The sequence below is a fragment of the Quercus robur genome, chromosome 8 (genome assembly GCF_932294415.1).
Source record: "Quercus robur chromosome 8, dhQueRobu3.1, whole genome shotgun sequence".
Lineage (NCBI taxonomy): Eukaryota > Viridiplantae > Streptophyta > Magnoliopsida > Fagales > Fagaceae > Quercus > Quercus robur.
Genome location: NC_065541.1, coordinates 48,206,614 through 48,220,082, shown reverse-complemented (window position 1 = coordinate 48,220,082; position 13,469 = coordinate 48,206,614). Strand labels below are relative to the sequence as shown.

The following is a 13,469-nucleotide window of genomic DNA, read 5'->3' as shown; positions in this document are numbered from 1 at the left end:
TAGACCTCATTTTAGCCTTTGGGGAAATTCGGTGCATTAAATGTGGAGATTGGTGAGAGTGAGGAGTAAGCCAAAATTCGGTTTTCCTGTAGCTGCTGTAACAGCCTGTAGATCCAACTTCGAAAAATCATATCTGACTCAATTTTGATTGGAATTGTCTTGTTCTTGTGTTCAAATTGAAGCCCCAAATGTTTAGTTTCTGGAAAAATTAACCTCATTCACATATTCAAAATATTCTGAGAGATATCGATGAAATGATGAGCAGAGGTCATTTGTTAGAAAATTATTTTAGCATAATTAACATTAATAGGTCCCAAATTAGCTCCCAATTTACATTAAATGGCTTCAATCACTCCCATTTCAGACTTAATTGGTTCCAAATTTACCCTAATTAAAAGATAATTGCACAAATTACTCATTGAATGATTAATGTTTAACTATCTAATTAATTAGGTGCGTGCAACCCTACCATAAAATGTAGTCCTAATCAATCAAGTTATGACACATCATCGATCTCAAATTGATTATACTTATAACTAATTGAAATCAATTGTTCATAATCATATATAGTCGGACTCAATTTGTGATAGTGTATCTCAACCATCAAAACTTGATTTGATGAAAACTTTCAATCTGGTGGTTTGATTAGGGCTTATGACCAGTCAGTTTGATTGTTACAATATCAAGATCATTTTGGTGAAATGACATTAAGGATCTAATGACCAGAATCATGATGCATATTTCCAAGGCAAAATTACCCTTTTACCTTTCAAGTGAGGTTAAATGCGGGTTGCAAAATAGGGTGTTAACAGCTTAATGAGGAATTTTGCTGCTATGATGAATTCTTGAACATTGCATTCTTCGTCGAGACAGCAACCTGGCCTTCTTTGTCTGACAGAGTGAGACGAGTCCAATTAGAGGTCAAATCTTCCATGAGTAAACAATGACTCAAAGACTACAGAGAGGAAGAAACTCAAAAACTACGGGATGGAAGAAAAAGCACTTGACTGTTTCCCAAACTCCCATGAAAAAAACCCAAAAACCTTGAAATAAACTTGTTATTTTGAGGAATACTAACTCACTTTCAAAGAGAAGGGACCACTATTCTACTGTCTAAGAGGAGTAAGGAGGAGCTTTCTTAGATACAGAGAAACTAATGGATTGAGAAACAACCTTGCATGAGTAATATAAAACCACATTATTAGAAATGAAAAAATATCTTCAATCCATCTAGTCCCCAACCTGCCCAATTCTCACTCTACAAGAGTTTTGTGTGTGTGTGTGTGTGTGTGTGTGTGTTGTCTCGAGGAGAGAACAAGATGGGAATGGGACATTGTGATAGCCCAGCCCAGCCCAGCCCAAAAAAAAAAAAAAAATCAGATTTTTTAAGGAGCCACACGTGTGACCCCACTTACCCCCACACATTCTCTCAAAATATCTCCCTCTCTCCCTCTTTGGCCGGTCAAAGTAAGTGTCCCTCTACACTTTTCTTTTGTTCATTTTTCCTCACAAACATAACAAGAACTCCTCCCTCACTCTCTCCCACCGTGTACCTCCTTCCCCACCATCTCCACCATTTTTTCCAGCATGATCACCGCAAAGCTCTCTAGGAACCTCGAAGGCATATTCATCTTTTTTGATTTAAGGTAAAAATATCTAATCTTTTAGTGGGTTTTATACTTTTGCCTAAGGTTATTTTAATCTAAGCTTTGATAATGATGTTCATGAGATTTATGAGCTTCTTGGGTGATGTTCTTGTAATTTTGTATATGGGTTTTTGATTTTGTGGGCTTAATTGTTAAATGGTTAAGGGTTTTTACAAATGGTGATCATTTGGGGTTTCTCCATCGTTAAAATTTGGGTTCCTTGATCCATCGTGTGGATTGATTTTGTGGAAGTTTGGGTGATTTTTGGAAGTGTGTTCTTTGCATTTTAAATGACTTTGGCAAATGTGGGTGTGCGTGGGGTGATAACTATGAATTTATGCAAGTTAAGTGTGAGCATGTGCTTTTGCATACCAAGTGTTTGATAAGTTGTTTATATGTGATTTTTGGGTTTGATTCCTTGTTTTTAATATGCTTTAAATTTGGTGGTTTAATGTGAGTGAATTCTCAAATAATTTGGACTAGTCTTACAACTTTAGCAATTTTCTAAAGCTGTCATGACAGATTTGAGTCAGCCGCAATGCATGATTTTTAATAAATTGCAGAAAAATCGTTTTGGGCTGAATTTTCTGTGGTACAATTTATAAATATAGGGGAATGTTCCCTTAAAGTTTTGAAGTAATCAGATAACTTTTCATTGACCAAACAATTTTTACAAAATGGCTGCCCTGCTATGTACTGAATCTGAAGGTAAGACTAAAACGTTGAGAAATTGTGGAATTAATCCCAAACCTTGGTTGATCTTATCTTTAGCTTTTATATTATTTAGTACCCAAAGAGATTCATGAGTATGCTATATTATCTTATGATGCACATTATTGCGGCAATGAATTTAAAATGTTTTGGTTGTGTAAGCACTATGAGTTTCTTGGATGCTTGTTTGGTTCCTGTTTGGATAGGGGTACTTGTCTTGGTGGTCAAACTAGGCTTTAGGGCCTTAGGTTTGATTTTTGAGGGAACCTTCTCGGATTTATGGAGACAAATTTGATAGTGTAATTTTGTTGTAGGCCTTGTTTTAATAGGCTTGATACTTGTGTTTCTAGGTTCTAAAGTACTTGGTGATGGAACTAGTAACTTGATTGGTTGAATGCGGTGCCCGGTTGAGGTAAATTTGGAATGGACTGCTAAGGTAAGTAGCTTTTTAATGGGATTTTTGGAAAATAATCATGTTGCATAAACTTTGTTTGGATCAAACACATTTTGGAAAATTATTTGTGGAACTATGTTTTTCTTAAAAAGTATTGTGTTGTGACCCTATCATATATGATTATAAATATGAAAAGCGCATCATGTTTAATATTGCATATGGGGAAATGTATGATTTGTTAGTATGGAAGAGATAAACATCTTTGATATAATTCTTGAGAATGGCTTTTATGGATTTGTTGCATTATTTGCAAATTCTAAAGATGTTTTATCTTGACTTGTGATATTTGGGAAATTGATAGAAAATGTTATTGACAAGAAATGATTTTAAAAAATTTGAGAACCTTGTATTGGGTATTCAAGGGTTTTTGTGAAACTACTTGAAATTGAACAGTGTTTTGATTTCATGTAAACTGTGAGCTCTTTATGCTTTTACCCGTGGGCTGTAACACGTGACTACCCGGTGATTACCCAGCCAGATGTCGTAGTCTTTATGACATTGGTATCTTGGCACCCCGTCTTTGTGGCGGATTGATGTCTTTGTGGCATAATTAATGTCTTTGTGGCATAATTGATCTTCGTGGCATAACTGATGTCTTTGTGGCATTACTTGATGTCTTTGTGGCATACCTAACATCTTAATGGCGGCTTATCACGTGGCCTTGGGTTGGATTTTAGGTTTTAAAAATGGTGTTTTGATAGTTCACAGTAATAGTACGTAGTTACATGTTGGAATACTTTGAAAAAGCTTGGTGCTACATTCTTTTAATCATTCTTGTTATTTTATTAAGAAAAATGGATTTGCTGGATTTTCATGGAAATTCCCAAATTATAACATGTTTTGTAAAATGTTTATTATCATGAAACTTGCATTTCTCTCACCCCATTAATTATGCTATTTACTGGGCTTTAGCTCATCCCAATCTCCAACAGTTTTTCAGATAAATTAGCTACACGTCGGGCATGGAGCTTAATTTATTGGTGGTGATTGGAGTGCTATATTAAATTGGGAGACTTGGGCCATTAATAGTTGATGACTCAATCTTGCAAAGTTCAACGAGATCATAATCAATTCTATTGGAGGTTGGATACTTGACGTTTGTTAGCCTTGGGTGTAGTAGGCCTAGATTTTCTATTGAGGTTGCATACCTTAGAGAGGATCATGGCTTTGTGTTTATTTTATTTGGAACGTTGGATTGTTAAGTGTATTTGGAGACACATGATTTGTAGTTTGTATTGCTTGTAAATGTGTCATGGAGCTCTAACTTGTATTGTGGAGAGATCAATAAATTTATTTATTTTATCAAATGGAAAAAAAAAAAAAAAATCACTACAATACCTCTTGAAGGCTCGGTGTTTCATGCTTTGGACCCTTTTGGGTTTGGGGCGTGACAGACACCCTAATGCAACCCCAACCCATCTTGTCTTGTTGCCATCCCCAACATTACATATAATGCAATCATCTAAAAAAGAGAAGTGAGAATTGAACACAAACTAATTAACCTCAATTTTCTTAGATGTGATATGATCTTTTGTATTGCCCTTTAGGATTTACAATGACAAATAGGCTTTTCTTTCAAATTCTTTCTCTTTTCTTGGAATCAAGTGGAAATCTTTAAACTAATTAAACTTGTTCAATATACCATTTCATTTGTTGAAAACTTATACCTTCGTTTAGTTTTTTATTAAAAACCTTATTATTATATTAATATGAGAATAACATTACTATTGCATTGTGTTGTGTTGTACGTGGAATACCTTGGCTTTCTATAATATCATATACTATAGTGGTTTTGCAATTATTGTATTTGTCATGTTATACTATTTCTTAAATAGAAACCCTTCAATGCATGCATTGTAAAACTATAGTCAATGGTAAATATGTAGTCGTTTCGGAATTTGTATCGGGGTGTAGGCCATTAAGATAATCACATTAAAATTTTCATTTTTTTCCCCACTTATATCATCTCTTCTTTCTTTACCCATGTTAATTTCTCTAACATGTTATCAGAGCCATATTTTCCCCTTTCCTAGTGTGAGATTAGAGCTATTATTCTTATAACGTGCCTTGAATTTTTATTTATTTATTATATATAAGGAAATGAGAATGACCCCTAAAGTTTTGTAGAAATAACAACCTCCCTCTTGAGCTTTGTTATCAGCATAATTGACATGATGAAATATTTTTTTCTCTAGTTACCTTATTTTTGTGGACTAAAGTACCCTTAGCTAAGCTATAACGTTCTTGATTTTTCCTTAGTTTATTGATTTCTCAACTAAATCTCTATTTTACTCGGGTCACCCGATACTTACCCAAAAAATCTCTTTGAGCCACCTGATATATTTACCCAAAAATTAAGAACATTAATTATATCGCTTAATCAAGAACAAATTCAGGACAAAATAGAGATTTCAATATGCATCTGTTAGAATAATCACAAATATCAGTGGAGCTGTCATTTATGCAAAACTTTGAGGGTATGATCCCCTATAATTTCCTAATGTCATATGACAATATTGTCTACTATCAAATGAATTTATTAATGTCCCTATACAGTAAACCTTAGTGAAGTTGTTTGTTGAGATTTCTAGGAATCTGGTGGGAATTGGAGCAGATTTGAGAACCTTTATAACTAATAGTTTATTATAAATTCTCTACTCAGATTAGCTAACATCCACATATATATAGTTTAGATTCATACCCATATAAAAAAACTTCAATTCCTCATTTTTGTCATATTTTAATTAATTTTCTACTAACAGTCTAATTCGTATTAACATACTGAGAGGATAAATACAAACAAAGAAGTGCATATCTAATCTTGATAGGTAATTTAGATGGTTAGATCCAAGTTTATGCTACTGCTCCCAAGGGAGTGGAAATGGGGAATGTTTATGAATTCATTTAAGGAACTAGAATCAGGAATGTTATAATCAGTTAAAGGCCAGAACTCTCTCTCTTCTACACTATGCATCGCTGGAGGAGCCGAGGATAGTGAGAGCTCGCAAATTTCATCAGGTCCACTGGTTTCATTGGACATGCTACAAACTAAGCATGTATTTGTATCCTGCAAAGATAATATGCATGCATGATAATCTTAATTACTCCATACGAAAGCAAGCAGTGAAGCTCATAACATGGCATAGCATGCATTTACATATACAAAATGAACTTAGCATGCATGTACACATACAAGATGAGCTTATTTGTTTTAACTAGTGAAGGTCATAACATGGCATTGCATGCATGAACATATACAACGGATCATGTTCTCAATTTTCAAAGATTAGATGAACTTATTTGTTTTAACATATTTAGTTTATGTCATGACCCTATGGGTTATATCTCAAAATGATTAGTCTAGTCACAATGAGCAAGGAAAAAATGCTAGTCATACATGCCATAATTGAGGTTCTTTGTAATTGTTGTTAAAACCTAAATCAAACCGATATATGCTTGATTTGGGTTTTATCACATACCTACACAACACACACTTAATCAATATCCAATCAATCTAAAGCATCACAGTTTATTTTATTTAAAGTGTAAAAATATAATTTTGTAACTAAAAAGAACTGAAACTTTAAAACAATTGTACCTAAGAAAGAAGCAAAATAAATAAATGAAATTAATTAATCCCATTCAAATTACTTTATTATGAGATCCTTGACACAGGACAACCTTTTGTTCTTCATTTTCTTTTCACGATTTTTAAATTTTAATTTTTGTTAAGTAAATGATAGAATTAAGTTTATGAGGTTTATTCCATTTAAAAAAAAAAGTTTATGAGGTCTGATTAGAGTTTTAGTTGCAAGCCCACCTCCAAAAACAGTTTTTTAACCTCCAAATTAAGTCGCTTAAACACTTATTACATATCCTTACTGCTTACTCTTATAAACATATTGATATGGGATTAGAAACGAAAAAGTTAAATTGTATATTTCTTTTTCAACTTTTGATATTTGTTTTAAAATCTTCTTTATATTGTGAAATGTTTCACTTTCATTTTTATATATTTAAAATTGTTCCGAAAATGTCTTCATTGTTGTCTTTGGATGAAAAATGATAGGGTTAGCTCTGCTGTGAATCAAGCTGCTCTTGTGCACTGTGTTGTGCTGTCAAAGCTTTTCTAATTTGGAACTTACTTAGGATAATTTCTTATGTGGCAATGGTAGTTAGTTGTAATTGATGTGGCAAAAGTAGTTAGTTATAGTTAGTTGAAAAATACTGTATAAATACTCTCTTAATCTCTCTCTCTTTGCATTCTGACTCTTTAGGAAGCCTAGTTTCCTCAAAGAACTACTCAAACTATCTCAATTTTATAAGAATCAATGGATTCTTATAATAAAAAAAATACTAACCTAGCAAATAAAATTCATGCCACATCATTAAAGTGACGTTGGTTTTAATAATTTTGTTTGATACGTTAGTGTTTTACACCAACAAAAGATTGTAAAACCGTTTTGAAACATTTTAAATATAATAACGATTTTTAAACAAAGATGACTAAAAATGCAATTTAATCAAACTAAAACCATGGTCATCCTTGGAGGTTTAAGCACCGTATCTTATAAATTTTAATGTCATTAATTAATTTTCTGTATTAATTATCTAATGATTCTTCAGTGAGTAGAATCATATTTCTCTTCTACAGTCATTGCTCTCTCTCTCTCATATTGTTTGCATGCATGTGTGTGCGCATGCCATGCATTTATGTCATCCAAAGGTTGAGAGTATACCTGATGCCGATTGCTAGTTTCTTCGATTGTTTGTAGAAGCCTGTTGCTGTCTTCAGAAAAGATTTCATGTCCAAAAACCCTGCTGTCATATTCCCCTTGTCTTAACTCATCCCCCAATGGTCTGTAGAATATTGAGAAAAAAAGAAGATATTATTTAATAAGAATGGGGTTGTTTTTCCTAATGAGTATAGTTTCTCTAAGCTGTCTTTTCCTGATGTGTGTGTGTATAGAAAAGGCTCTTTACCAATTCTCATAGATCAAGGTTTAGTCAAGTATTGACTGAGGAAATGGACAAAGTAACAGGTGGGATTTATTTAAAATGCCTCCATTTTGACAGGACATTAAAATAAATTAAAATTCTCTATCTAGGTAGTATGTTACTATCTTTTGCAGCCTGTGGAAGAGGCCAAAACTCCGTAGATATATACCTTATTTATCATAACCCTTTAGTAGGAGAGAAATAGTCAACACAATATGGAGAAAAAAAAAATACTTTTTTTTTCTGCATTATAATATATCTGCTACAAATTAAAATCATAGAAATATCATAAAATACTAAAGATCAACTCCAAGTTAATAAAAGAACTTGTGAGTTGACGAAAACCCATAAGTTTAAATATATTCCAAATGCACCGGTTGATTGTTATTAAGCCACTGTGTGTGGTTACAATACTTCTGTATATGCTAGTTAAAGAAGGCCAGAAGCAACTGTAAGTGCCTATTTCGTTTCCACATATTACTGCCAAATTGATGATCTAGTTGTACTTGTACATATCAAACATTTTCAAAAACACGTGTTTTTGAATTTTATCGTTATTTGTTGATTGACATGCATTTCAGAGACCCCATCTTATAATCTTCAATAAAAACAAAACCCCATCTTATACTGTCTGGAGCCTGTAAACTTTATAGGGATAAAAACATACACCCCAAAAAGAAGAAAAAACAAAAGGTGAGTAGCACTAATATTCAGGGACAGAGCTAAAGTTTTAAGTCAAGGGGCGGCTTTACTGTTAGCTGTGTACAACGGTTTCATTCTTTAACTCTGTTACTATTTAGTTGCTTAGAATTTTTTTTTTGGTCAGTAAGAACAAAATTATTTTTGTTTATAATTTTTTAAATGATAGGGTTGTTTATTTTGAATAAAATTGGTTAACTGAGCTTAATTTTTTTTAAAGTTTTATTATTGGTAATTTTTGTTGTTAAGCTATTTTTTTGGGCTTGTGTATTTTGTTTTAGATCTATAAATTTTTTTATAGTTACTAAAATGAGGAAAATACTAGCGCTACAAACTTTTTTTTATAAATTATTGATGTAATAAGTGGTAACTAGTAAGTAAAAAAATGATGTGAGTGGTGGGTCCATGTGCACAATAAGAATTTGCTACTAAAATAGTTTGTAAAAATGTTGTAAAAAAGTTTGTGAGTACAACATTACTCTTAAAAGAATCAATAATATTGTTTAAGGGAAAAAATGTAATTTCATATAACAAAATTGCTAAAATTAGTGCACACATATATATAATAATACTTTTTTTAAAAAAAAATTAGTCCAAAGATAGCTACGTCCCTGCTAATATTTATCGAGCTTTGGAGAATTGTCAAAAAAAAGCCCCTACTATATATTTTGACACTCCACAATTTTTTATTTTGTAATTTAATAAATGGAGAAAGAGCGATTTAAACCCTAGATTGAAAATATCAGAAGATACTAATTAGTTGAATTACAAGACTCTTGACAACACTCTATCAAAAAATACTCTTTTACAACCATTTATGTGTCATTATATATAGATTAAGTCAAGTAACTTAGAGATAAATATTATATGTTTTTTATGAGAAGAACTAATATTTAAATTCCCTGACCAATTATTGTAACTATTAGAGTTATAAAAAGATCAACTGACCCAAAACACATATTACAAAATAATGCTTACTAAAAAATAATAATCTTAATATCCCAAATTTGCTTAGTATGAAATAAAAAAAAAGAAGGAAGGGAATTCCTGAGTTTTCAAACGTGTTGACACCGGTATTATTTTAATGCAAGGGTGTTGTGCGTACTCACTGCCATGAAACCCTCGAAAGAAATTGTTTCCTCAGATCCTTTGCCAAAGAAGAAAAAAATAAAAACATAGAGACAAAATAATTGCATGTGAATATGAACACCGATTCCAGCTCTGTGACCGAGAGTTGCGGCTAAAATAATGGCTAGAACAAAAATATGGTCAACGCAAATTACCTCTGAGGAGAGCAAACAGAAAAGGTTCTGAGATCTTTAGAATGTGCTTTTCTTTCACGTAAGTAGTGCTTCGTTGGAACCAGTACACTGATGTTACTACGATCCTTCATACTTCTATACATCTAATGGTAGAGAATTATTGACAGAAAAGATTATTATTATTGAATATCAACATGTATTATGGGGTAAAGTAATTTAATAAAGAAAGAAATATACCAAAATGCAAGGATCGATTAATATGGTCTACCTAATGATAGAATTATAACCCATGAAAGATATCTAACCCCTCTTTATTCTATAGTTACAATAATGAAAGAAGAGGATTAGAATCCTAGTTCTCTTAATAATGTCACGCCACAAAGTTATAAGGCTCTTGACGCCCCTATTAACCTCCTTATATGTATATAGAGAGAAATTAAAACTCCAACACAAATTGTGAGAGTTTACATTGGCCAACACCCTTGCATTAACCGTTCTACCATGAGCTTACAATTTTTGCACGCAATACCTTCTAATTAACCAGGCTTATTGGCAATTATTTTGGGTATTGAGAATTTAGTTTTAAGAGTTGTAAATTAAATTATTGAGAGTTTAAACTTTAAACTCATGTGAAAATTTGTGGAAGTTGACATTTATGTTGTTTAGATATATTTGAAATCTAAACTTAATTAAATTATATTATAAAAACACTATTTAAAACTATAAATTGTAATGACTTAAATAATCATATACATATTCGTTTATTCACTATAGTTTTAATAATCTGATCAACATTGACAATTTTTTAATTGATAAAAGTACCCTTGAACATATATAAACATCTAATACGTGTGAAAAAAATTGTTTTAAAACTAGCTATGTGCTTAAGATTTAAGAAATAAAAATTTGAAAAGATGAATTTTAAGTGTCACATTTGTATTTATCACATATACAAGACATGCAGTATTTGAATTTCTTAACCTAAATCAGAGTTACAATTTGCAATTCATGGGAATTGTAATTATTATCGGAAATTTTATCAAACAAACGAAAATATTTTTACAAATTCTCTGGAATTAACAATTTCTATAAAAAATTCTAACGTAACAAACACACCCCTTACATTTATTTTAGCCAATTGTTTGAACATTAGAGCTAACTTTTAAAATAAAAGAAACTTCTCTAAGACCTTTGTAAAAAATCCATCACTTCTCTAAGTTAAATCCCTAACTTTAATTGACATTATACATATTATACTTTTCTATTAACTCTAATTGTTATTGTCTATTGAATCACTCACCAAGATGAGAGACTCTATTCACAATATATATGGCATATCAAAAACACATAAGAGAAATGAAGACAATGCAAGTTGAATGATTAATTAACTTTCTATTTAATTGAATTATATTTTCAAAATTAAAAATTTGTGTTGATGCTATTGGTATAATCTTTTATAGTTACAAAATTATTTATATTTTATGGTATACACTTTTATCCTTTAAATTTTGTTTGATTTGTTGGAGATTAACATTCTTATGAGGAGTTTTAGTTAGCTCGATTGGTAAAATATCTTTTCATTAAATAAAAGACTAGGATTCAAATCCCATTTACAAAAAGAAAAAAACCAATTAATGTCTTAGCTCGATAATAAAAAGTAATTATTAAAGAACAAATATCATAAATTTAAATCCTGTTGTATTTATCACTCATTAAAAAAAAAAGTAACATTCTTATTTTTTATTAAAGAAAATGTTATAAACCTATGCGAACACATCGATTATTATTGTTGATTTTTCACTTAATCCAAAATACTCTCCTATTATTCTTTGTAGAGTCTGACTTTTAACAAATTTTGAATTTGAGTGAAAATCCATGCATATGTTTAGACTTTTATCTTGGATTTGTAATTTTTCATGATCTTATCACCAATCCATATGATAGCCTATAATCATATATACGGCTAAAAGTTGGATTCACTTTGTCAGCACATGTCATTGTAGAATATAAACAATGATATGCAACAAAAAAGAAAAGGAAAGAAGGAAACATATAAATTCAGTGAGAGTAAGGATTCAAATCTTGGTGCTTGCTAATAATGAGGAAAAAAAAAAAGTATGTTATTAAAACTTGGTTAGGGACTAAACCACCAGCCCAACCAACTGGAATTATGGCCTACTGGGTTTTGCTTTTGCAGCTTAACTTAGTACCGCCCTTACTTTTTAAGCTTTCTTTTCACAGAGCATACCTAACCCATCTCTATATTTTAATGCTGCATGATATGTATAAAAAGTCTTGGCCTAAATAATGGCTAGTCTTTTAATAATAGAGACCTATCAGGTAGTCATTTTTCAAGTAATAGGATTTCAGCTCATTAGAGAGTGCTTTATAGTGACAGGTGGGCAGAAATCTATAAGCCAATTTGCAAGGTGGAAATCACATTTATTGTCATTAAGGCCACATCTATTTGTCATTTGGGAGACATAAAATTTAAAGAAAATAAGGATGAAAAATGATAAAAAGGTGTAAGCACACAAAGGTTGAATAAGATGAATGTTTCTTCTTGTAAAGTTGTAATGGAAACTAATTGAAGTTCATCAATAAAAGGTAGAATATTATTGCTTTAATTCGTGCCATTTAAGAATTCTTTTGCTTAAAGTCTGTTAAAATGAGAGAAATTTTTTGATAATCCGAATCATTAATGTTGTGGCCAAACTTATCAAGGACTTATTATTATCAGACAAGAAAGTTTCATGTCACATCTAATCCATGAGCTAGAATTCTGTTTATCAAAAGAGAGAGAATATGATCTGTTTAAGCTTCTCCTATTTTTTGTAGGCACAAGTATACATGCTACTACTCATGGAATTTGAAAAATTTATACCTGAAGATGGCTTTTGACGTGAGAGATCGTCAATCCTTTGACACTCATCATCTGCAGAATGCGTTTTGGGGTTGCTTCTGCAAAACCAAGAATATCTATAAAGTCTTCGTCAGAAAATAATATCAAGGGATATAAATACATCAATATTGATGGGTTTTATTCCCTCTTTGTTTGGAATAATGTATACATATGCCAGCAAAACCCAAATTTAGGGCATCATAAAAAACAGACATGTTATTTCAAAAAGCTTTGCTCAAATCTTTTTGCACTTTGTTTGCAACATGAATCAGCATAATCTTCTGCAGTCATAAATAAAACTAGCTAAACCAGAATTGAAACCCCATAAGAACTTACTGTCTTTGCCACCCAAGTGCTCAACAGCTTCAACAAAGAGATCATGAAGCTCAGCGGTCCACCTCAATCGAGGAAGTTCAGATTTGTTGTATTGCCTTACTGATCCGATTCTGTCTGAATTTTTCATTTTCTGGAGTTGATGAGAAATAAAGAAGCTCATATTACAAGATAATATGGATACAACTACCTTAAATATGAAGGCAGCAGCAACCACACAAACACAATGTTGAGTCTAAGACCATAGACTTTTTGAAAACAATAAAAGGACTTTTTATAACATTCTTTCTCATTTATTTTTATTATTACTATTATCTTCTTTTTATGAGGTCAGAATATTGAACATTCTATAATACCTTATATATAATACAGACATGTAATCGAATCGCTACTTTGAGTAATTCTTTGCTTAGACCGTTTCTTAATTACTATCTAGGAAAGGAAAAAAAGGTTACGTGAAATTT

At 31.5% G+C, this 13,469-nt stretch overlaps 1 protein-coding gene and 1 long non-coding RNA gene across 3 annotated transcripts; one reads left to right on the top strand and one right to left on the bottom strand.

The window, feature by feature from the left end:
- The first annotated feature begins 1,446 nt into the window (after positions 1 to 1,446).
- On the top strand, positions 1,447 to 4,150 carry LOC126696764 (uncharacterized). The gene is made up of 3 exons (XR_007646098.1): positions 1,447 to 1,646; positions 2,708 to 2,793; positions 3,744 to 4,150. It is a non-coding gene; the product is annotated as an uncharacterized LOC126696764 (long non-coding RNA).
- A 1,355-nt stretch (positions 4,151 to 5,505) lies between these two features.
- Positions 5,506 to 13,262, bottom strand: LOC126696763 (transcription factor HHO5-like). 2 transcript variants are annotated; one of them, XM_050393466.1, is made up of 5 exons: positions 13,009 to 13,262; positions 12,655 to 12,749; positions 9,792 to 9,913; positions 7,551 to 7,671; positions 5,506 to 5,878 (listed from the first exon to the last, which is right to left on the bottom strand). In XM_050393466.1, exons 1-5 carry the CDS (start codon positions 13,166 to 13,168, stop codon positions 5,645 to 5,647), a joined length of 732 nt encoding a protein of 243 aa, XP_050249423.1. In that variant the 5' UTR covers positions 13,169 to 13,262; the 3' UTR covers positions 5,506 to 5,644. The 2 variants fall into 2 exon arrangements, with proteins under 2 accessions (XP_050249423.1, XP_050249424.1); XM_050393467.1 differs by having other exon boundaries at positions 12,655 to 12,731; positions 13,009 to 13,261.
- Between the last annotated feature and the right edge of the window lie 207 nt (positions 13,263 to 13,469).

Excerpts from the sequence above, each read along its gene's own strand:
- LOC126696763 (XM_050393466.1), bottom strand. The coding sequence starts at position 13,168 with ATGAGCTTCTTTATTTCTCATCAACTCCAGAAAATGAAAAATTCAGAC. Across the intron at positions 12,750-13,008 it reads GCACTTGGGTGGCAAAGACA|ATATTCTTGGTTTTGCAGAA; the intron begins GTAAGTTCTTAT and ends AAGACTTTATAG. Across the intron at positions 9,914-12,654 it reads ACGTCAAAAGCCATCTTCAG|ATGTATAGAAGTATGAAGGA; the intron begins GTATAAATTTTT and ends CTCTACCATTAG.